The 26,273-nt window shown below is 38.6% G+C and overlaps 1 protein-coding gene across 3 annotated transcripts in view; it reads right to left on the minus strand.

The window, feature by feature from the left end:
* Positions 1–26,024, minus strand: part of ptch1 (patched 1) — a 77,151-nt gene extending 51,127 nt beyond the window's left edge. For 2 of the 3 annotated variants that reach the window (XM_073071370.1, XM_073071360.1), the window contains exons 1-2: positions 18,825–19,356; positions 17,486–17,678 (exon numbers count right to left, since the gene is read on the minus strand). In XM_073071370.1, coding sequence (XP_072927471.1) covers positions 17,486–17,678; positions 18,825–19,001 — 370 coding nt within the window. In that variant the 5' untranslated portion in view covers positions 19,002–19,356. Of the gene's footprint in view, positions 1–17,485; positions 17,679–18,824; positions 19,357–25,869 lie in introns of those variants that run through there. The other variant, XM_073071380.1, reaches the window with a different exon arrangement.
* Positions 26,025–26,273: the final 249 nt, after the last annotated feature.

The raw sequence follows: 26,273 nt of genomic DNA on the forward strand, positions 1-26,273 counted from the left end.
TGGATTTCTGTTCTCTACAAAACTGTGTCAGTCCCCAATATTCATGCTGAATGGTTTCAGATCCAAAGGCCTGTTTCAATGTTCCTGAAACCACAATCTCATTTACCAGTATTTCTAAACAACACTGGAATATTCCTGGATTTTGAAATCCTAGTACAATGTTAGACTCCAGTCTTCTATCAGTTCCTTTCTTGATATTACAAATGAAGAACATAACTTTTCATTTGAAACATATGACCCACTACGAGCAGCACCACCAGGACGAGGAACTGTATATTGCGACTTAGACATCATCTGTACAGGAAAGCCACTCTCACCATCAGCAAATGAGATGTGGGTGCTTGTTACTCAGATCAGCCAGATGAATTGGACCATTTGTTTGGGGTACAAGCTCACAGAAACCATACAGGCCCTTTTCCGTAGTGTCTGCAGTACAGTGCATTTTGTACGTTACCAGAATGACAACCAGCTTCTGAAGAACGAGAAAACCTGCAGATGCTGGAAAACCAAACAACACACACAAAATGCTGGAGGAACACAGCAGGTCACGTAGCATCTATGGCAAAGAGCAACTAGTCGATGTTTTGGGCCTAGACCTATTTGCTGCCTGACCTGCTGAGTTCCTCCAACATTTTTTGTGTGTAACTCCGAAAGAACTTCACTGGGTGAAATCTAAACAACTTTACTGTGGCCATTTCTCTGAAATTAGGTATTTCTCAAAAACTGATTTCTTTGCTGAATACTTTGGTAATCGAACATAGTATACTTGGGAATTTATTTCCAGTAGTCTCAGACTTGAGAACTTTATTACAATAAAAGAAACAAACAACATGTGGACTAAAGGTAACATTTCAGTATAACAGAATAAATTCTCTTTAAATCTGATTTTTTTAAATCAAATGTGTTATTACATAGGCTGGAAGATTATTGTATAGTACTTGACTAATTTTGCAAAAAATTTGACTTATGCACACAAAAGGACTGATAACTAATGCAATTCCTAAAATGAACCAATTGGTCTGTCTACACAAGGACCTCAAACCTGTAGCAAAATGACTATTTTCTACTTAGACCACAACTTTAAGACAAAAATTTAACTTAAAGATTGTTCTAACTGCAGAATTTTAATTAATAAGCCACTTGACAAACTTTAGAGATTTGCTTCATTTGTCTCGCGTACATTGAACCAACAGTGATGCGTAGTTTGCAACAGATCAAATCAACAAGAATTGTGTTGGGGAAGTCCTCAAATGTCACCATGCATCCAACACAGCATGCCCGCAACTCACTCACCCTAACAGTACGTCCTTTGACACGTGAGAGGAAACCCGCACCGCTACGGGGATAACATACAAACTCCTTACAGGCAGCAGTGGGAATTGAACCCTGATCAGTGACTGCTCGTGTTGTAAAGCATTGCACTAACCGCTATGCTGCTGAGCGGCCCTATTTATGGGAAATGTTGCAAGTTATCCTCACAACAGGTAAAATAATCAAAGTGAGTTAGAAATACTCAGCATTCACTATAATAATTTATTTTCTTTACTTCAAATCCAAATTATCAGTGCAACCGGGAAAGTAATTTTGTGCACCATATACCATTATTTCCCATCATGACAATTACTTCCTGGTTCTAATTAATCACTATATTGTGAAACTCGAACTCCATGTTTTTTTTCTACTCTGAACCTTAATTTTCCTTTTCTGTAAAGAGTTAGGCTTTGCAATAGTAATCAGCGTTTTGCAGAGAGCCTGAAGTGATTCACTTACACAATTCATTAACAATCACTCACACAGAGCTTCCATTACTCTAGCAAAGAGACAGTCAGCACTAGTGTTTAGTATCAAGATTGCTGTAACATTTTCCAGCACCACCATCAGCCTAATCAAAGAAAAGCTGAAATCTGAAACAGTAGAGACCCTGACATCCATACGGATAAAATATTGCCTAATAAGATACATTAAATCCTCAGCAGGGTCATGACAAAAAAAACTTCAACTGCAGAACCTAGCCTTTCATTCAATACCAAAGCTACTCTATTAGGAATTCTTGCTTGAGATGATATTTCCTTTTGGGATCAATGGAATTTAACACTAATTTGCATCAAAGACAAATCCTGACCAGGACAAGCAAGTTATTCTTCATCGTTTCTCAAAATGACTAACTGTTTACTATCAACAGTAGTTATTATTTCCAAAACAAGCCGCTGTCAAATTCCATTAGAGATCTGAAGAAGTTGGACTGTTGATCAATGTTATATGACATTGCCTCCACATTTGGAAAGAGGAAAATTTCTGAATCCCACCATTGGAATGTACTATACAATCACACAGGCAATTGACTCCACAGTCTTTGCCCCTCTGTCTGTACTTTGCAGAACTTTTTATGTAATTAACTACAAAATACACAGAGGTACCTCATTGTAATTTATCATTTTCCAGTGTAAGATTTCAATAAATAGCCTGTATTTTTGTTACTTTCAAATGAAAGCAAATCTTAAATCCAGCACAGAGATTTTCATCAGTATCAAAAATCCATAATTTTAGCTGCTTTAACCTGGATATCTTATCTATCTTCTGTCATCTCAGTTTACATAGACCTGAACAATGAGAGGATGGGAGCAGAAACATAATTTGGGACAATAGAAGAGTAAATATTAGTACAAGATGAACAGGACATGGGGCTTTAAGCGGGAATATAGGATCAATGGTCTGAAATGTTTATGATGTTCCTTTTAGTTAACCCAAGCAGAATATTTAAACATTTTTCATTTCCCCATTTAATAATACACTTGACAGACCAGAAATGTGTTGTGGGGAATAAAGCAGCTTTTGCTGCACACTATTCTAACAGAGGAATTCTAAAGGGCAGATATGCTAGCTATAAAAATGGAATTTTTCAAGCTGGTGTCAATGATTTTCTGCTCAATCAAATGTACTGTTTTGTAGTATTTTCTAGAATTATGTGTAAATAGCTACCAAAACCTTTAAATTGTAAACTACATTGTAAGAAACAGCTTGAATATTTTTATTACACATTAAACTAGGTGCAACAGGATTTTAAAGTATAATAGTCATAAAAATCACTTGGGTACCAAAAAATTAATTTTAAATGTGAACTGTCATTCTCTTATTTTTCAAAAATCAAAGTTGACATAAATAATAGTTTTTAAGCATAACCAAAAACTGCTCCAAGTATGTGGGTCAGGTAGCATCTGTAGAGAACTGAAATTTCCCTCTTGCTCTTTCTGAGGATGCAGCCACAGTTGCTGAATCTTGCTAACATTTTCTGTAATTTCAGACTTCCAGCAACTACAGGTTTTCTTTTCAATTTTATTATAATGGCTTTTGATATAATTTTAATTGTGCTCTTCAAAACATTTTAAAAGTTTAAATTTAATTTAGACCATAGAGGTTTTCAGCACTAGTGTCTGAAAATCTATTTTTTTCTTGGAATGGTTCATAATCTTAAATTTCCGGGTTAGATCATGTGAAGCTGGTGACACCAACTGATACAGCCTCCAAGACTGTCATGTCAACACACCCAACAATGCTCACTCCTGTGCAAAATCCCTAACCCTCCAAATGACAAACTTCTTGATTCCAACTAGCCCGTTCCATCTTCTGATCTCCCATCACCCACTGAGCCGATCGTCTCTCAGCATAACCCCCATCACCCATATGGGACATCTGAACAGTAGAAATCACAGTTCCAGGGTAATGTCAAATCAAATTTCTACTCCCCTCACAATGAAATGCAACAATTAAAGTAAACTGATGCAAATGTTATCATTATGTATCTACACTTATTGAAGTCATGTTAAACTCCTTAGATTCTAATCACAAAAAAAATCATTAGGAACTCCATTTTATGAATTTATTAAGTATGCCAGTCCCTAGAAACAGATACTCATTTAATGGACTGAAATTATCTAACATCCTCCAAGAGCCAATTCAACCCAATCAGTCCATCAATCCCATTCCCCAATTTACTTCCTTGTAAACTATTGTCTTTCACATGGCTTGACTTCTCCTATCACACACCTACAGCCTGCAATGTTAAAATAACCAAACAATACTTAACTTTTCCAGAAGTGTCTTAGGGTCAATAATGCTTTGGGCTGATGATGCTATTTAAAACAGTTGTGATAGGCCACCAGCTATTCAGCTGGGAAAACCTGCTCTGTGGTGTAGGTAAAAGCTCTCTCTCCCATTTTCTCCTCCTTTCAATACGGTTTATCAGCATAGGATGATCAACTTTTTTTATATCTGCACCTCCCTTTTCTGATCATTCCCATGGGTTTCACCTGAAGGGAATTTTTTGCCAACATTTTTAAAATCGATAAAACAAAAATCATTAAACTTCTCAAATGTGTAAAAAAAATTAAACTGCATGAATCTTGAAAAATAATTTTTTCAGCAAATACAATAGTAAATGTCTACCTTCAGTTATAAACAAAGGCTGTAATTGATAAGACTAGATTGATTTTCAGGTACAAACTTATCAAGGTCTCAAAATAACATTTGAAACACTGCACCCCTACTTTGAAAACCATTTGGCCCAAGTGTCAATCAAGATCATCCTTGCACTTGCCTTTACTGCCTATCTTCTTCATTTTCATTGCAGTCCATCCTCACCAAACTCATCTTCTGCTGGATTCATGACAACATCACGATTACAGTTCTTACTGCTCAACTTCCCTTACTTGCCCCAGCCTGTCAACCCAGTAATAGTTCCTGTTCATGGGTACTATTCCACTCCATTTGAAAATCCAAATTCCCTCCTCAAAAATTGCATCCTTGACTTCTCTGTTGTCAGCAACTAAAAGCTTGCCTCTTACACAAAGCAGTTTAAAATGCTAGTTTATGATTCATGCACGTGAATAGAGCCACGATCTTCTAACTTTTCGACATCTTGGAATCAGTGACCTACAGAGCTGTTGAGCTCTATAGAATTGCTATTGTTTGCTTCCAGTCATATCTGTCCAATTGCAGACAGAACAGTTTTTAATCAATGGTTCCCTGTCCTACACTTGTAGTGTACCGTGTAATTCTGGAGTTCCTTCCAGGGTTAATCATAGGCTCCTTCCTCATTCTTATCTACATGCAAAACCAGAAAAACAGAAGAGGCAGCTTCCATAACAAGGCAAGGTCATGCATCAGAACAAAATGAACCACAACGCTGACAGGGGTACTTGCCTAAAACCAAAGGTGAGGTGCTAGAATCATTCATGTTAATCAGCACTCCATTATAAGGAGGAATTTCAAGTTTCTGATGTCCTCTGTCATTTCATGAACTCCAAGGTCAGCAGTTAATTTATAGGTACTGCATCAAGTGCAGGCATTTCTATATTAAAATATATTGTGACATGGATTAATTAGAAGTGTTCAAGAAATTTCTTACATAAGCATGGTCACAATAATTTACTTCAATAAATTGTATTGAAGGAATTGAGCCCCTTATCACGTAAGCACTCAGGTTTTATTTTAGATGACAATAAAGGCTTTTACCTATTGACCAAACTGAAATAATATTGAAAATGCTACCATCTGCTGTTTGCACCATCTCCCTTGCTGTGACGTTTTACTCAAAAGTGCCTTGCACTGGTGCACATCTTCAGAATTCCTTTTCATACTCACTCACTCTGCCAATCCTGATCAGGTTGAATCAGCATTTCCAAATGTGTAAATCTCAGATCATGTCACTGCCTGCATGGTTTCACTGCTTGTATGTACACTGTGATAGTGCTGTTAAAATCATTCAAGCAAACCTCTGTCTCACATGTGTGAATTAAAGTTGAAAATTACTTCTGAACCAATATAACGCTACACTTTTTGTTCCATCTGTGGTAGCGATGGAATTTGCAGTTTAATACTTGAATATTCCATTAGCCATCCATTAGTACTGAAGTTTACTTTGGGAATTTCAGCAAGTTTCTGCTACCCGCAGACATAAAAGTTATCTAGACTAGATCAACTTTTAAATGAATGAAATGAGTGTTCAGTCTCACCTATACTTCATGGCACAAAACTGAGTATCAACATTGGATATGAATAAAATCGGAAAGTGAAGCCCTACTGACTGGCCAACAGCAGCAGTAATGGTGGTCAAAATACCCACTTTCACCTCAGTATTAGTGTGTTAAAATATCAATCCTCATTCCTAAAATGGCACGGGGGACATTTCTTCAGTCAAAATTGTCTTCTTTTTCACTTTAGTTTCAACACTAAAAACAGAAACTTCAAAAATAATCACATTGGTATTGATACAGGATACGAATGCAGCCCAAAAATCAATGGACATGCTTGTTCTACTAGCACAAGCTTAACAAAACCAGCACTGATAACTCCATCTCCTAACCTAGCTCGTGCTAATAGAGCTAACCCTGTACAAGTTTAAATCTGAGGATTAGTTGATTTTTTAAAAATTCAGATTGCAATGATGATTTTATACTGACTGTGGAGATAGAGCAAAACAATTCTGCGGGCTGGTCTGGCAATCCTCAAGAAAGTAAAAATTAACCAGGTCTGGGATATCTGTTAAATTGCCCAATTTCTGTTTGGGATTCTGAGCTGGGAAGCCGGGATTCCCGAAAGAACCCGCACGTTGAATTAATCGTGGTGCCTAATTTGCAGAATCTGAAGTCAGAAAATTTATAAAGAATGGAACAGTACCCCTCCAACCCCATTCCCAAGTTACTCTGACGCACCTATTTGAGGCAAACAAATCCCCTCCTCTATTACATCCCATTTCAATTACCAGGAGAAAACTGGGTCTTCCATCTCACTCAGGCTTCTACAAATAACTTCCACATTCCTTCAGTCAACATAATGTGAAACTGAAAAGAGTTCATCTTTACCATTTACACAGCATTAACATGCGTGTGAAACATAACGAAGCCGATCAAGAGTGGTATTAAGATTTTGCACTTTAATATCGAAGATACTGTTTCAGCTTTCTTTCCTGAAGGAGACAAATCAGGTTTGGGTACCATCCGATGGACGCGGAAATCTTCTAATACCATGCATAAACTAGTTCAATACTGACACTTGGCTGAACTAATTCTGCCGTCAGTCAAAGTTCAGGCATGCCTATTTTCCAGCAGGTGTTTCTGATAACAAGCAGGAAACTTGGTTTGATTTTATTTTCCACCTAACTGCTGGCTTGGAGACCAACTGCAGAGTGTGCTTAACTGGATCACTTAACTCAGCAAAGATCAGAGATCAGACTTGAAAGCTTGGTCTACCCGAATATGCACCCCACCATTCAGTGCATTTACTCCTCGCGGCAACACAGAATTAGTGGTGACAGTTTGTAGAATTCAATTTTTAGGATTTCCCTGAATCATATATTACAGCAAACATTCACAAATGGAAAGCTATGAGAAATTAACTTTTACATTCTTTTTCAAAGCTATTTGATTTTTATTTGTGACAACATTAAACATCGTTGGTTAAAACTGAATTCAAAATAAGGAAATACTATTTACTTCAAACACCTACTCTTTTAACTCAACCAGTTTTGCACAGTGTCTCATGAAACACAGCGACCGGTTTTTAGGCTGCAACTTCATGTCAATACGTTCACTTCTGTTGCGTCACACTGACCCCATGCCTCTTTTGAAGCTGACATCACCAATCAGTTCTGAACAGGCCTCACCTCTCGGCAACAAAGTCTCTTTTCATTGGTTTTCCACTGTAGGCCACATGGGCAAACACAATGGCAGCCTCCAGCTTCACACAAGCTCCCCAGTCTGTATGGATCATTTTGGAGTGATTTATAACCAAAACTTTTCCTTCTGCATCTGTGCAGGGAAACACACTTCACTGGGGGCCACTTTCATGATTTTGTTGCAACTAGGATTAGTTGGATTAGGGACTGACTCATAAGGACCCCCTGCAGCTATGAGGAAGTTTCATCGCTGGATCAGTGTGATGCTAACCATTCTTCACCATCAACACCACAAATCTGTCATAAAATAGATACAAAAGTAAAAACTGCAGACACAATTTATAACAAATGACTGATTCCACTGAAATATCCAATTATTTTCTCTTAATGTTTGTTTTCTTGTAATGGGGCATGAAACTTGTACTTAGTTTCCCATCAAATGAATGAAAATGTCTCCAAAAAAAACCTTGATGAAAAAAAAAGCTAATAAGCCCTTTCTTTTGCCTCTCATTCCAAAACTGTTGCTACTTTTTAAAAGTACTTCACTAACTTAAGACCTTTTAGTCATTGAAATAGATGCGACTTTACTTGGAAATTCAGGTGAAAAACAGTCAATCAACAAATATAGGGATGCACTGAAGCTGGAAATCCACTACAGAAAACAAATTTTTGGAGCAACCATGATGTTTTTCCGAAGTGTTATATGTTATACTTCTTTTGCTCTTCTCTCTCTCGTTCTTTTTCTCCTCTCTTCTGTTTAGTGCATTCACTATCAAAAGAAAGGGGGTAAGAAAATGGAGGCTTTGACCTGCAGCTGTAACACAATACTTTCACACAGCCCTGTCGACCCCCTGACATAAATTTTACACCGCAGCTGGCATTTACACACTTAACATTTCCATATGTATAGCGTGGTCTGTGCTAATTATGCTAATCACCTGTCTAACTCGCCACTGCGAAAAATGGTTGTATTTAGCAGTCCACTGCTTACAAATACAGCTTACTGTGTGGCTGAAATGTACATTCAGACAACCCTGAATGGTAAGATTTTTCCACGTTGCTGGCTTCATTCAGACTGCAGAAAAATTTATTCAAGTCAACTGGTTTCGGCCTGCAACAAAAAAGTTACGAGAAAAAAGTGAGTGTGCTCCTGCCCTAACATTCTAAGTCTGCTTGCAAGCAAAATGATAAATCAATTGGTGTGGGAAACAAACGAAGAGATATATTGTGCAAGGCATGTGAAACTGTTGCCTTAAAAAAAATGAAAACCGCTAGGTCCACCCATTTTTTCCCAAAAGATCTCAAGGATGAAGAACGTTTGTTTCTCTTACAGCAGGTATTGAAACGAAAGTGGTAAGAAAAACTTGACAGAAACCAACTCTTCTATTAAAAAAAAAGAATTACCACTCAACAATAGAAGAATTTTAGATTTTTGGACTTGTCAAAGAGAATTTGCCACAATCATTTTTGTTTTTGAATTTTGAGGGAAATAAAACACTTGTATCTTTAAAGAGAAAATTATATCCATTTTGAGGTCTTGCATAGTAATCACCTGCGGAATGAGGAATAAACCACAGAGATTGGACAAAGATTTAATTTAAGTACTATCACTTTTCAAATTTAATTATTTTTACATCAAATACTTTGAAGAGTTTTAAATTGCACAATCCATTTTGCAGAAAACTAGCAGAAATAAATTGTGTTAGTAGGATTTGAAAATTTCTTACAAATAATAACCTTTTTCAACAGGGAGGCAATTACATTTAACTCAAATTCCACTTGATTTTAAATTCAGTTGCAGTTCTTTGGCAGTCCAGAGCCTTATAATAATTCAAATGTTAACTGTCAGTTTTGTTCCAAAACCCAGCTCTGCAGCCAAAAGAGAAATAACACTACAACTACTGTGGTCATTTCACAGCAGAGAGAATTTTTAAAAGGGTGGGGGGGGGGGGGGTGCTGCAGAGAGTAGTGGGATGGAGGTTTAGACCACCCTGATTCCATGGCACAGTATTCTGTTTACATTGTAGGGCTTGATTGTGTAATACATATGGCATTTTTGGGCAGGATTCCTGAGCCTTGGGCCAAAAGTCGTTTAGTAATACTATTTTAAAAAACTGTACACTAGCCATTTATTTTCTTTTTCCTTTTTGGAAGACTTTTATTTGGATATTTATCACTAAGCACGATAGCATCAACCACTTTGCCCTCTATTCCATCAACAATGACATAAGTACTTTTTAAATCTAATTTAATCATAAACACTTAACACTGAAACATCTTAATCTACATATACAGCAGGCCAATCTGTTGTCAAAACACATTCCCAATAACGTAAAAACATGTTAATTGACCAGTTCCTTTGAACCACCAACATCTCAGCACTGGGTCCAAATTTATCTGGACCAAGTTAGTCCCAAAGCAGAACAATGAAAACACAATGGAAATTAAGGCGCATTCTAACTTTTTTCAATCTGAGATCAGCTGCTGCCAGGATGTGGTGAGTATCTGGTGGACATAGTCTATCAGCAGGTCACGGGGAGGTCAGCTTTGAAGGAGAAATCCAAATGAAATATAAACATGGCAGGATGGAAACGAAACAAATCTCCCATAGCTCTGTCCAGCCAGCACTAATCTGGGCATCAGCTGCGAAGCAAGATCCAAACAAATGGATCTCTCAGCTCATAAATCTGGAAGCTGTCTTATTTTAGCCTTCAAGCACAGAAGGGCACAGCCTAAACATTGATCCATCACACAAAACCATTTATAAAATCATGATTGGATCTTGTAAAATTCATATTAAAATGTACATGCATTGTTCCGGGCTGTCCAGCATTAAACAGAGAGGGGCTTTGAATGTCAAGGGGCTTTGCAGTGAGATACTGGTAACACTATATTAAGTAACTTCTTTACATAATTTGCATTTGTCTTACACTTAAATGCTACTTCACTGACATATTTTAAATCAATACAAAATATAGGGCATGATAATGTAATAGCTGTGTAACTGGCCAAGCCCCCAGCATTCTGGACTATTGAGCATGCAACTGCAATAACAGCAGCAATAAATTTTAAATTGAATTAATTTAATCAATCCGGAATTAAAACTAGTTTCAGTGATGATGGTAGTGAAACTAAGCCTGTTGTAGAAGCTACTACATGGTTCACAAATGCCCTTTGAGGAGGAGAATCTTCCACCCTTATCCTTTCTGGTCTTCAGATCCACAAATGTGACTTGGACCAATAATTGCCCCTGAACTGAGACGACAGTTAAGGATGGACAATGTGTGGCAGTACTTCTTATAATATCCACACTCAGTGAATGAAAACCAATACAGGACTGAAGCAGAATCTATTTCAACACACAAATATTTAAAATAATCTACTTCATTTATTTACAGCAGTGAAGAGTTTTTGATGAATGAACTTTCCAATGTATTACTGAACTGTAAAGTTCAAAATATTAAAACGTTATACCAACTTCTAAAGTTTGGTAAAGCTATACCGATGTCTAGCTGAAGACTTTCCTGCTTACAAGTGTTAAAAAGATTAATGTTCAATGTTGAACTCTAAATTAGAAATATTACAGATTCATGATTAGTTTGAACAGGCAAGGCAGCTAACATTTTTTTTTAAAAAGCCTTAAGGCCATGAACTAGTAATCTGACCTTAATGTGCAAATGTAAATAAAAGTCAAATTGTTTACTGCAGCAGTTGTAGAAAAATTTAATGAGCTTTTATGATAATAAATAGCAACTTATTAAATCAAAGTCTAGCATTTCATATGCCTAAGACACTATTTTTGGAACTCCTTGTTTATTAATAGTTACTTAAACCAATAAGTTCCCTGGGCTAAATGAGCTTTCTTTATCCAAGGGCATGTCTGCAAAACTGAGAGTATAAATGAATCTAACCTGGAATTGCAAAGCTGTCGACTGTTCAAAATGCACTACTATGAACTATAGAATATAGCGCTGAAGACCAAAGGGGGAGAAAACATCAAGCACTGGTCCAAATACTGGTAAGCAGGTCTAGCTTAGATGGGCATCTTGGTTAGCATGGACCACTTGGGCAGAAGGGCCTGTTTCTGTTTTCCATGATTATGGCTCTCCACATCTATACACCCTCCAACTGCAAACTCTTCCATGAATCTTTTAGTGTCTTTCACAACGTGAAACTTTCCAAGGTACTGTATGGGATTTAGGGAGTCAGAACACTTTAGCAAGAGGAATAGGTGCTTGGGGAAATTGTCTGCACAAAATTAAAGTATTAGTATAACAATCTGATGCTTTTACAACTCAATGCTAAAAATTACTTTGTGTCTCAATTAAAATGCGGAGCAACTGGTTCTACCCTTCATATTAGATGCAGTGCCACATTTTAAATATTGGTTGCAACTTTTGGTGCCTTGGTTATATGAGAATAGGTGTTTAGGAGAAAAATAACAGTATTAGAACAGCACTGCACAGTACAAGTCCTTCTGGGATTTTTGTGGTGAGGAATTAATCATTGGTTCATAACCTTAAATGAGTAAAAATTTAATCACTAGCCAAAAAAGTCACTGAAGTCAAAGGAAAAGAATGGGTAGGAATACAAGAAGCAGCCAAGATGCTCATGTGAAATCAGTATTCAAATCCAAAGGTGAATCTCATCCTCGAACAGATGATGTTTCATTTGAGATCAAGAAGGATGTGACACAAAATGCTGAGAGCCATACATGACGTAGATAACAGCAGTTCTGATGCAGGGTCAGTGTAATGTTAACTCTGTTCCTCCCTTCATAAAGCGCTGTCTCACCTGCTCATCGCATCTGTAGTCCCCACCACCACCCATAGATATCAGCAGAGTCTGGCCAGCATTGAAAATGCTATGCAAAATTGAAATAAACAAGTCTGAAAAGAGACAGAAGACCAGAAAAAACTCCACTCTACCTCAGCCACCCAGCACCTGCCACAACACTCTTCATTCAGGTCTTCCCCTAAGCTAAGATAACACCTAGTGAGTGCACTCTAGATACACACCTGCAATGAGGTTATAAGTTTAAGAACATACTGACATGATCAGCAGCACTAAGGATATCAAAAAAACAAATTTGCTCCTGTTCATATCGTTCTGGACACCTGACATATACTTCTCTCAGAGAACAGAATTCTCTTAAGATTTGGTGTTGGAAATACCAACCAACACCAACTTTAAAGCTGGATGCCTGCATTTTGAACACTGGGTACAAGGAAGATCATGAAAAGCCCAGCGTTTCGAAAAGTAATTTATTATGCACTCTACTGTTAAATTTGCATACTGTCATGTCAATGCTGCCCATTTGATTGGTGGTTCTGTTACATGCATGCTTGGGCTGTTACATTGAACTACACTGCAAACTGTTAATATTAAATTTTGTTAATGCTGACTGCCTTGTCACAATTTGTATGTACTGTATTGTCGAGGTTTATTTTGCGCAATAACTGAAAGCCATATACACCTTCAATGTCACTATACTTTTCATTTTGAATTCACCATTTCTGGTAATTTTAGGTTTGTCCTTCAGGTAGGTTTTTCCACATAGGACAGGGAAGTTCAGTAAAGACCGGCATTAAGACAAAAAAGTATCCTAATGTTCACTAGCCATTAAATTCACTTCATGTTCACACAGTATTGTGTGTAGGAGGATCTTGGAACTGCTGGAAATGTCAATAAAGAATAATTAGTACATTTCCTAAGAGGAACCTAACCATTAAATTTATATCATGGCAACATTATGTAATACAAGGGAGTATCCTGGAACTGGGAGGCCCCATTTGTCAAATAGCTTGCTTAGATTGAGATAGAGTGACATGCTGTCGCCAGGAATATTAACGGAGATTTTGTGGACCGTGGATGCAAAACTATTGGATGGAGTGGGAGTACGAAATATTTGGGGGAAAAAAAACAATTATTTCTCTAACAGTCTTTGAAAGACATAGTCTTTATACGCCTGCAGGTCACTTTTCTCATTTTGTTTCTCAACCTACTCCTAGACACTTTTCTGCTTTAGATGCAGTCGCTGATAAATTTAAACTTTTCATCAACATCAAGCATTTTACTGTACAAGGATGATGATCAAATAGTACTGCGAGTGCTGAAATGTTATCATTATTACACAGTGGCAGAAAAAATAAAGAAATCTTAAAGTTGACTGTAAGATGCAAGGCTGGTAATTTAAAATATTATTTTAAGATTATCAGTATTAATTACATCAGGTTCCAGAAGCAAGTAAACCAGTTTATGCAGTGCAGGATAAAGGATATAGTGTATTTAAGTATGGCACTTGGCAAGAAACAGGTTGGATTTTTATCAAAGAGGTCCCTCTCCTGGAACATTATTAAACAAATTCATAACAACTCGCAGTTCCTCCTGTTTCGGGCCATTGCTGGCACAGCCAGTCCTTTTACTACTCATCTTTTATTGCCCTTGAGAAAGTACAAATAAAGTTACCACCTATCTTGAAATTCTGCAGTTCTTCCTATGAATGTACCCTCATAGTGCTGTTTGGGAAGCGGTTCTAGGATTTAGATCCAGCAGAAACCATGAAATGCATCCAGGTCAGGATGACAGATAACTTGGAGGGGAACGTGCACTTGGTGTTCCTACGCACTGTTGCCCTTGTCCTTCGTAATGTTAGATTGCAGGTAGGGAAATGCTGTCAAGAGTAATGAAGATGAGTAACTGTAACGCTCTTTGTAGCTAGCACACATTATGGCAATGGCCCAATGTGAGAGATGACATGCCAATCAAGCGCCCTTGATGGTGTCAAGCTCGAATCTTGTTGGGTGCTGCACTCAAACAGGGAGCCATTGGACCTCCTTCATTATTTCCTTTTACAGTGGTAAAGTCTTTGTGTGTCAGGAATTACTCACCACAGAATACCCAGTCTCTGATCAGACTGGTTGTATCCTGGCCTGCTACGATGACTCCAATACACTGTAACACAAGGAGCTGCAGAGAGCAGTGGTCGCAGCCCGGTCGAATAGGGGCACAGCTCTCCTCATCACTTGCATCATTTACAGGAGGTGCTGCCTCAACAAGGTAGCATCTAACATTAAGGATACCGACATTAGGGCCATGCCCTCTTCTCACTTCAAGAGTACAAAGGCCTGAAGTCGCAAACTACCAGATTCGAGAACAAGTATTGCCTACAACCATCACATCCAGAACCAACCTGCAAAAGACTAAATGCTACATCAGCAACAGAACACTACAGACCACCTGCTGCAATATATGGATTTTGTTCAAATCAAAACATGAGTGCAAACACAAAATAGTCTTCCTTCCCTCTTCACAGTGTGATAAATTAATTAAAATACAAAAATTTATGTTTTACATGGTGTTTGAACCTGTAATTGCACTGACGATTAAATGTTTTGTTGCTCCTGTACCTCGCCAAGCTTGTGCACTTGACAATAAACTCAACTTGATCTTGCAGCAGCAGTATTTTAACTGACTAATGTAACAGGCCTTCTGGTCAATGGTGGCTGCCAGGATGCGACTGGTGGGAACTCAACGACAGTAATGCTATTGACTGTTCAAAGCAGGTTGTGAAAGACTTTTTGGAGATGGTCATTGACGGTTAGTTGTGGCATGAATATTTGTTCTTTCTTATTTAGCAAGAGTGTTTGTGCTGAGGATTTCTAATAGATAGATGACCTAAATAATTTTCATGTAAACAAGGACATTTTAATACATGTTCAGTTTTTTATATCATAAAAAGCAGAAATCCAAAAGAAAATGATTTTCTTCCCCCGAAGGAAGCCTATAAGAGTTTCAACGATTCTAGAAGCAAATGACATTTAAGTTTGCCCACAATCAATCGCGGGAGAAGGGTATTTTCTTTTTGGTATTGATTATGCCATATTGCTTAGGGGTGTCAGTTTTTGAATTACACTGGGAACTGTGCACACACTGATGCAGCAAGTATTGATTGAGTTGCAATAGCTGAGAAAGAGGCCAAGAAAAGTTAGGGCAAAAGGTCATTTCTGATTATATTAAACCTTTTCCAAACAAATTTTATCCACTTGAGGGACTGTTTGTATCATTCAGGTAAATTGCGCATTTGTTTACTCCAATATCACTCACGTTTGTTGAGATTTATTGAAATTTCTAGCATTTGGTGTGGTTCACAGTCTTTAGAAACCAAAAATCTTGTGAATGTCAAATGCAGTAAAGATTGTTTTCATCCATGCTTCTTTAAATGGGCTGATACTGTACCAGTTTCTCAAATATGCATATACAATACACGTGTTATTATGATATATGAGAAATGTTTCAAATCTTTGATCAAAAGCTGCCAGACTGAAGCTTGTAAAGTGTCATGGCTGGTATTTTTCCTGTCACTGCATACTCCAAATTTTGCAAACCAAGTTGGGTTTGTCCCTTTAGAGAACCCAACCTCCCACACCCGTCCATCACCTGCATAACTCCCCTCTGTTCAATTCTTTGCTCTGTATTGCCTTCTGTTTATACACTTAACCACAGAAGTATGCAACTGCTGCTCTTTTAGTTTATTTGTGCAGTGCCCATGTTGGTGACCAAAGAGTTACACACTCCACTGAGAACACACACAGCTACACAAGATTCCTGCTGCTGTCAGCCATTTGGGGAGCGGGAGGGACGACAGAGGGAAAAAAAAAGGCAATATGTGAAGCAAAAGAGAAGGTAAAAAAAATTTTCTTAAAAAACACAGCCACAAATAACAAAAAATAGTTTAAACAAATAAAAGTAGAGGTATAGCTAACAGAATAAACTTTGGAGCTGTTACACTAAAACGTATATAAGTAATCCTTGAGATACTGGTAAATATTTAATAACTCAAAATGACTTATGATTAGTCCCAGTTATTCAAAGTTATGTTAGTCCGAGTTATGTTAGTCTACTCACACCTTCAATTAAATCGTCCCTTAACACAACATATTCGCATGCTTCACAACTATTATTAGGTACTGCATGTCAATCATTTGACAGGATTTGGATAAATAACAATGTTTTCATTTCTCTCTACTAAACAATGAAAGCTGTTCACTTGCAGTATTAAAAAGTTCAATAACTGTATTTCAGTTCGTAAACTACTCACGCATCAATGAACAATTCACCATCTTAGCCCCATTGTTTTTAATCACTATAATGTAGATCAAAGCTCACAAAATCTTTAATTGAACTTAGCTTCCTACCACAGGGAAAAAAAAACACTACTTATAGAAAACTCCTTTTAATGCAATACTGACTTGCAATTACATTAAACATACGTCACCTCCCGCTAGCTTACATTAATCTACTTTGCAAACATGCGTTCCAGTCTGTACGACTTCACTTTTTTCCTGAGACAAATGTTTTTTTGAAAGTTGAAAGCCGTCCAAAACAGGACCACACACACACACACACGCTCACTCACAGAGCGCTGCAGCGACCAGACTCGGCTGCTGGGGGCACTCACAAAATGGCGGCTTTGACAAGCTCCACAACTAAAAAAAAACTTTTAATCTCACCCCCCCCCCCCCCAATTCCCGCCAAGCAAGGTGCCACAAATCACTCTCCTCACCCCCAACACCAGACGCCGTGAGCTTTACACAAACGTAGAAATTCATCATAAAGGATTACAGCAACTTCTTTGTAACTTTGGCTTGGCTGTTAGCCAAACAGACATACAATAAACAATCCCCACTCTGGCATGATGTTTCTTCATCACTGCGCCCCCCCCCCATTCTTTTGGTAGCATTCATTCTCTATTTTAAAGTTGGATTCGGTTTAATAAAACAAACGCTCCCGGGGGAGGGAGAAAGGTCTTACCTTCCACCCACAGCTCCTCGACATCGGTTTCTAGATTAGCAGCCCTTAATCCTACTGCGAACGCCCCAAATATTAACAGGCCCACAACGAAGAACTTTCCACAGTTCCTTTGAATGTAACAGCCCAGATTAAAAAACAGTTTCTGAAATTTAGCTCGAAGCCACAACGGTGCTTTCCTTCCAGTAGCCTTTCCCTAAAATAAAAGAAGACACACTTGAGAATCTGAGGGAACTCATCGGGCAATTGCATCCTTAAAGAGACAGCACTCCTTCCAACTGACGATTTCTAGTTGCAACAAGTCGTTCTGTGAGAAAGTACAGCTTTAAACCCAATGTTTTAAATTAAACTAGCCCCATTAAAGAATTTTCACTGCCCATTGGATTATATTATATTACGTATTGTGTTACTAAACGTGACGGCAAACGACTGTCACTTCATCTGTCTAAATTGCAATCCAACCTGTAAGTAGTGACAAAGCGGGGGTGAAATACTGTTGCAAAATGAATTGGAGTCTCATGCTTTGCAATCCATCGGCGTAATTGTTTTAAAATTGCAAATAAAGTAAGAGGGCAGCCGAAATACGTGCAAATATTTCATTATATGGGGGGGGGAATAAAAGTTAAACTTCGAAAGGATTAATGTGTTAAATTGTCGTCATTAATGTATTCAAGTAACGGCCAGATTTTTCTGGGGGGAGGAAGATCTAATGAGATACATGATAGCAAAGAGTGCATCCACGTGGTTGCCCTGCTGTAACATCATAAGCCTGAGTAATTCATTTCCATAGCAGTATCAGGACGCTGTGATCAGAATTAGGAAGTGAAGCAGCCATCTGAGAGTTACGACAATATTTGCGAACGGAAGAGGGAGCCACATGGATTTCAGCTTATAACTGAGCAGATACGATCGCTTAAAGAATGTTTCGCTTTTTGTTTACTTTAAAACTTAGAGCATGCAGCCAGGGTTTTTCAGTTTTTAGTATCTTTTCAAAGACACGCCGGAATCCGCATTGCCGTAAAGCATTTCCACGCAAAAACATGGCGAGTTGGAGAAACAAGAAATCCCACACACACACGCACACACACACATCCAAGTGGGTCGGTGCTCCCTCCGTGCTACTTGGGACTGCAGCAATCGTGGAAGCAGCGCCTGGGAGAGCTCAGCTTTGTTTTCTCTCGCTTTAAACTTTCACTCCTACTAGCAGCTCAGTGATAACACGGGGAATGAGCACCGATGCCCCGGCGATTCGCTTCCCCACTCCACCGCTTCTGGGGAACACAAAAGGCTCCCAATGCACAAAAAAGCAAAAACAGAGAGGTTTTACAAACTGGAAATGCACCTTTGAGATCTGATCCAGCGCGAAGGCAGCATCGCAATAGCTCGGCCGTTCCAGATAATCTAAAACCGCTGTCGGATGCCGCAGGTTTCTCCTTATCCTCCTCCTCTTTTGCTGAACATGGTCCTCCTCCTCCTCCTCTGTCCTTCGGCGCTCCGTAATGTTAACAGTCGAGGCCATGTTGTTGATGGGACTTGGGCAGTATAATCACACACCGTCTTAGGTTCCACCAAACGGGCACTTTAATCCTCAACAAAGTAGACGCTGCCTGGCAAACTTCATACTCCTCGTAGCGATGGCGAGTCAAAGTTTGCGCCTTCCATTCCCACATTTCGCGATCTGGGGGATCCTGGCGTTCTTCTACATTCACGGGGCACAGTGCACTTTAAAAGAGATTCGGAGAGGGCAGCTTGAAAACGTTCACCTTCTTGCAGAGACTCGGGAGTTTACCCGCACCGATCACTCGCTTGAACCATTCTGTGCAACAGGCCCTGAAGCTCGCTGAGCCTTGATTCAATAGGGGAAAAAGCCTCTCTCTCCATTTGGGGGGTGGGGGGGTGGTGGTGGAAGGAAAGCAAAAACCCGCCTCCAGGGCCGTCAGATGGCTGGGAGAAGGCTTGTATTGCCTGGCTCTGATTGGCTGAGGAAGGTTGAAATTACTCAGCAAACACGACTATTATTAGCTGCTTAGCAACAGCTCACCAAAGTAGAGAGACCACCCAGGCTGTGAATGCATCCATCCCCACTTCAGGGGAGCCGCGGTTCTGCTGAAAGAAATCACAGTCCTTCACTCCGTCACCATGTCTCTCCCTCTCTCTCTTTTGCACGCACTTAGTAAAACAACTTCTATACTTTAAACAGGGATACAATTTCGATATTTCTCCCCTTTAACAGAAAATTGGGGTTTCTGTATTCTACAGGGAGGCAGATTCTCAAGAGTGTTTTTAAGATTTTTGTTGAACTGTTTGCTCTTGTTTAAATGAAAATTCTTTATCTTGGCCTGGAGTTGTAACAAATGCTGGGAGGTCTCAGTTGAATTAGCAGGCTTGCTCGAATGACAGTCCTCGTATCGTGCAGTAGGAAGTGGGAGATCTGTGTGTGTGCGTGCTCATGTTTTCCTCCGAAACCTTAAATAACTGCTCTTTCCAAAAATGCGCAAGTGATTTTTTAAAATCCTCCCCTCCGCCCCACGCAATAAATAAGAAAGACATCCGAGTGGATATAAATTTCTGGAAATGTTTAAGCGTTGTTTCTTGTTCCCTGTCTGGGACGTTAGAGACAAATCGAGCTATCTTCATTTTTTCATATCATAGAAATCCCACACAACCCTCCCACCGCCTCCACACAAACCACCCATACACATTTTCATTTTATTCATTGAGAGATAGGGGAGTTTCACTAGGGGTCATGTGACCGGCGTACCCAGGGCGACGCGCTGCCACAATGTGAGAATGGCTGAATTACGGGAGTATCAAAGGAAGAAAACAAAATCCTCACTGGTCCTGTCAAACCCCATCAGGATCAATGTGATTTGCATGGATAATTAACAGACTTCTGTTAATTTCTAGAAGGGAAAGGGATAGCAGGGGACAGGACGAGGAAAGGAAACCTGCGAGGTTGAATTTCACATTCATGTGCGCCTGTGCGTAAGGAATTTGAGGAAATCCTGAACTCTTAACAAGGTCTATCTATTCGCCCTCATTCCGTGCTTTAAGTAAGGTACATGGCGCCTTTCAGAACACTCCACATAGCGTTATAGTCAATGAAGTCGCAACTTCAATGTAAGACACCTAGCAGCTACCTTCCTCACGGTGAATTCCCCGAAGAGAACAGGATGACGGACAGGTCATCTGCTTTCTAGAATGCTGAACTGAGCGAAACTATCGGCCAGGACACAAGATTAATTGCTCTGTTTTTCTGGGAAACATGGGGTACGCGACATTGTACATTCACTTTGGGGTACAGAAAGAACCTCGCTCTAATTTCTCGTCCGGCAGGAGGAACAGTACCCTTTCAGTGCTACATTTCGGCGAGTCTGCCTAGACTTTGTGCGGAAATCTCCAGAGTGGGATTTCGACTTTCTGACGCAATCTACTAAACTGCAACCACACAGGGTGGAACATTTGTTAACTCACTACGTGAAAGTTTGAAGGGGGTATACGGCCCTTCAGGAAGACTTTATCCCGATCACTTCATTCGATATTGAACTATACAAAGGCCGTAAATGGACTTGTTGATGCATAGAGACATTCAACCCAAGAACTGCACCTTCATCCCACTAAGTCGTTGCCGAACATTCAGTTCGCAGCTATACGAATCCCATTTCTCATATAGACACGAGAGATTCTCCAGATGCTGGAAATCCAGAGCAACAAGCACAAAATACTGGAGTAATTCAGCAGGTTAGGCAACATCTATGGAGAGGAATAAACACCCAACTTTTCAGGCCGAGACCCTTGATCAGGACTTATTCTGATGAAGGGGCTGGGCCCGAAACGTTGACTGGTGATTCCTCTCCATAAATGCTGCCTGACATGCTGAGTACCTCCAACACGTTATCAAATCAATACTATAAGTTTGCACAGGGTGTTCTAATAAATCCACGTTAACATTGGGGTACAGTGAATTATTTCGTAAGTAGACATCGTCTGGAGTGCTGAAATGAGAATATATTGGTTACATGCACAGTGTTTCGAATGGGTGTACGGAATAGTTTATTCATTATTTCTAACATTTTCATGAAGTTACATGGAAGTAGATTAACATTACATAGTCAACAGAAGAAAATGATTCATTTTAACCAATAATGTCAGAATAAAACTTATAAAGTTCGAGTTAGATTCAGATTTAGACGTCAATACTATTTACCATCAATTGACCATACTTTTCACAACAAAGCATCTTGGTGATGATACTAAATATGAACAAACTTAACTCATTCAACAAATGTCTACTACTTTCTCAACCTTACATTAAAACAAATACAATAACTTTTTATTTCAACTTAGAACAATTATATTTCATAATTCATATTCATATTTACAATCATCAATTCTCATTCACCGGTTTAAATACTATAACTTCCTTCACTATAGCTGAATAACTTAAACGTTAGTTAACTATTGTTTCATCTTAGTTTATCTCAATTCCAATACAACTATATTTAACTCATCGCACAGATATACAGCGAATATATATAGCATTTTTATTAGTATTAACTTTAGAGTTTGGTTTTTGAATGAAAATATGGTCTCTATTATAAATTGACCTGCAAGTATATAGATTGATATTATATGCTGCCTGCCCTGCTGTGTTCCACCAACATTTTGTGTGTGTTGTAGATTGATATAATGTTCAATTTGGATCTGGTGTAAAAAGTAATGAATGTCATACCCCTAAGCGAACCTGCTTTCACAAAGTACATCGTACACTGCGCCCCTTAGAGGTCCCAAATAGCATTGCAACAAAGAACGAAGATTGATGAATTGGTCAAAATGCATCTGCCACAATAGCTGTTTTTTTTGTTCAAATTGGGTTTTATGTTCTCTAGATCTGTGTATATATACAATTCAGTCTTCTGTTTGCGCATTTTTGTATCTCGTTTGTAATAAACATTTATAAATATCAATACCACAACAGATTATACGTGACAGACGAAAATAATATCCAATTCAAGAGATAAACATAATCCTGAAAAACGTCAAATGATGGCAATTTTTCACAGGAATAGATCCAAGAAAAGTAAAATTAATCTTACCCTTTCAAATGGATGCCTTTTTTGCACATTTTAAGCTACATTCAAAATCTATTTTTTTCTCTATCGTAGCTACCACGAAAATAAGATCAATTTTCTTTGTATGTAGTCTACAAATGGCATCATTTAACTTTATTAGCACGTTTTGTTAACTTAAAACTTTATAAACTTAATCAGAAACTTTCAGTTAACCCAACTAACATTGGTACAATGACAACATGAGGAATGTGTGTGTTATCTTGACCGAAATGGGAATTTATCATGTTTCACTACAATCAATCAAAAATTGTTGCATACCTCACTTTCGTGCATCGATTATTAACTTCCTGTATTACTTGTTGTGCGCACTTTTGCAATAAGTAATGCCTTTGTAGGTGATAAAGCATAATGGCACGAAATGTTTGACTTTAAAAAAAGATGCCATTTCACCTTTGCTTCCAATTTATTAAGCGATTGTTCTACTTTAAAGAAAATGTTTAAAAGGAAGGCGCGTTTTAATCTCGTCTCCATAGCTAACTGCTTTAAAGGCAAAGGGAATGGATGGGGTACATTCGGCATGTAATTGCCTTGCTTCTGTATGGCTGCAGAGAAAGGGAGAAGCGTGAGCTCAGACGCACAACCTGGGTGGTCAGCTATGGATGCCCTCAATTTGCCTCATTACTAATGCATGCGAGTGTTCCATTCCGAAGCGATAATGTTGTTCGTAATCAATCTAGCCTTATTTACATTTGGAAGCTTTGTTGTCTTTAATATGCATGCCTTGTTCATGTAAACGCGTTCGACGACCGGTTGGGTTAACTTCAACAAATCATTATAGCCCCCCCCCCCCCCCCATAATAGTCAGAACCTTTTTTTCCCAAATAGATTTAATCAATTTCATTTGTCATTTGGGGATTACTGAGTACTGTATTTGCACTTTCAGAGTTTGACTCTTTCCTTCTGCATTGGAAATATTGCACCATATCTTCGGAGTACATTGAATCAACTATTTAATGTATATTAACACATATCCACGATTTACCTGATGTAACATTTTAACTTAATTTTGCTATTTCTCATTTGAGATTATGATTAGCTGGAAAAACACATAATCCAATATCACGCATCCTTCTTTCTTCCATTTTTCAGCATTCTTATCTGATTTGATGACCTCCACCATGTTTCATACTTAAATTTTACAGAAAGGATTAAACTGTTATCTATCCAGTTATTTGTTGTTTTTTTTTTCAAAAAAGGAGAGTTTTGAACTATTACTTGCTTTCCTTAAGTGTTTATCCATCCATCTACAGTGTTCTGTTTCTCCAGTCTTTCATTCGTCCTGTCACTAGTCTATAGATCTTAAGGCATTTCATTACTTTCTTCTGTAAAATAGAAAATGGTAGTGGACATGCGTCCATGACACTCTCAGGAATCACATCTCACAGCAATCTTCTCTAAATCCAACATACACATGTTTTTTTCATCTTTATGGTTTACAGATTTCATTCATTTTAAGCAGACATGGAGCCAACAGTACAAAAAGAGTAAACTCTATAAATTACTCTCTGATTGACATAAATCATTCAACCCATTCTCGATTGCAATAAGTATGAACGAAGTGCGACCCTCCACATGAGTTCTGAGAGCTCGTACCAAGTGTATCTTTGGAACTATATATTGTAACCACCAGATATGAATTAGAAATAAGTATACATGTATACACACGTAATGTTTAGATTCATCTGTGTGCATTAACCCCGGCTCTAGTTCTAGAATACTGAAGGAAAAGGCATTGCCCATCACTTTAAACCACCTCTAAATCGCAACCCATTTTACATTTTCAGTGTTGCTGATTTTGTCCAGTCTAATTGATTGGTCAGTTTGTGAAAGATGTTTTCAATTTTCTTTGAACTAATTTCAGCTAACAGATTTTTCAACTGAAGTTGACGTTGTCCTCCAATGTGCTTTAATCTTCAAACACAGCACACAGTAGTTTTTCTTGTAGCTGGTTTCAATATGTCAAGCCTCCCCTCTGCTTCTCCCACACACGATGGGGGGAAAAGCACTACTCACATAAACTGTCAAAATAACGCAACTAATTACCCCTGATCGAGCTGAAAGAGAAGTACATTGCATGCTGCCCGGAGCATGGATACCGAATTAGAGATAGAATACACAGACATATATACATCGACAAACTCACACAATTCTGCTTTCAGTAAGTAAGTTTAATCATTTCAGGGGCCATTCATTTGACAGCCTAGCATCACGTCTTGTCGAACACGATTGGCGACACGATCCTTTGACCTACTGCTGTAGCAACAAATTTATTAGATATATAGGCGTGAGAAATGAAAGGAAGTAAAACAATTCCGCTTCATTGTACTCACCCTTTGACTCTGCTAATCCGGTTTACACCTCACGCCTACATCACTCAATAGGACTATTACCAGCAAAAAATAAAGGGGGGGGGGGGAGGAATGCTGAAGTCTAAGAGGGAAACTATTTAAGCGAAAATGAAAAAAAAGATTAAAACATTCATTTACACGCGCCGATTTTCAACACTCATTTTCATGGTGGGACTTACTTTTTCAAATGGCCACGCTTTAAATATAATTATCGAGTTTCATTTGAGCCTTTGATCCAAATAAATGATTTAAGAACTTTTTTTTATTGTGAGGAATCGCTCTGTTTTATAAGACACAATTCGGGTTACGTTAATCGACCGACTCACTGTATAGACGTTACTTAGGTAGCATTTAAGGTATAATCTACACAATTGGTAGAAGTAAAGCAAATATTGTATACATGAACACTTCAACATCGTACGTGTATTAAAGCCAATGGCAAGTACACCGGCACGCCCGCTACTTACAGAAGTTCAACTTAAGAAAATATAGATGTCTTTTTATTTCTGATAAGAAGGCAGCAGTAATCAGTGATTTCTCGTCCCAGACGTGCACCTCTAAAAGAATTGCACTAAACGGAAGCTGGGGGCGACCTCTCGGATTCGTGAAAAAGTGTTCGAGGGATCCTCAGGACCCCCAGCTCTGATATCTTTTCTATTAACCCCCCATCTGTTTCAGCAACCAGTCCAAGCTAAACTGAGTATTTCTAATGGAATCAAACAGCAAATCGCCTCGGATCTTTATCAACGCTGTTATACTACCCAACCATAATAATCCCACTATTAGCTACAGAAGCAGAGGCTAAAATAACTGTATCAGTAACACAACAAGCTTATGCCATCTGCCAAGAGTTCTCTCCAAGAATCTGCGGTCTCTCTGTGTTCAAATCAAAGATAACTTCACTTACCATCTTTCTCGAGCCTCCCCTGTATGACCGTGCTGGTCTTGCTTTGCGCGATATTTTCAGGAGTTAAGAGATGTTATTTTTCCACAAAATTAAAAAAAAATGATTTTAAAGGAACAGGGATTGTAATAATCCTGCTAGGTTGCAGTCATTCTGCTGTGTGCTGGAAGGTCTCACAATTACATGCCTGTTTCTATTAAGCAGCGCGGTCTTCGAGGTGGGTGGTCTGCTCTCAATAGGCAGGACCTGTCACCGTCACGTGACTGCCCAACACCACCGCCACCCCCCGCACAATAAACTAAACTTAAATCTAAACTAAACTAGCGTGTTATCAGTCCTGTGTAAACACCCAGTACAGAGCAAACTATAAGAAACCAAGTACTGTGTTCAGTCCCTGTGAGATCCCG

This window comes from Hemitrygon akajei, chromosome 2 (assembly GCF_048418815.1).
Source record: "Hemitrygon akajei chromosome 2, sHemAka1.3, whole genome shotgun sequence".
In the NCBI taxonomy this organism is placed as follows: Eukaryota; Metazoa; Chordata; class Chondrichthyes; order Myliobatiformes; family Dasyatidae; genus Hemitrygon; species Hemitrygon akajei.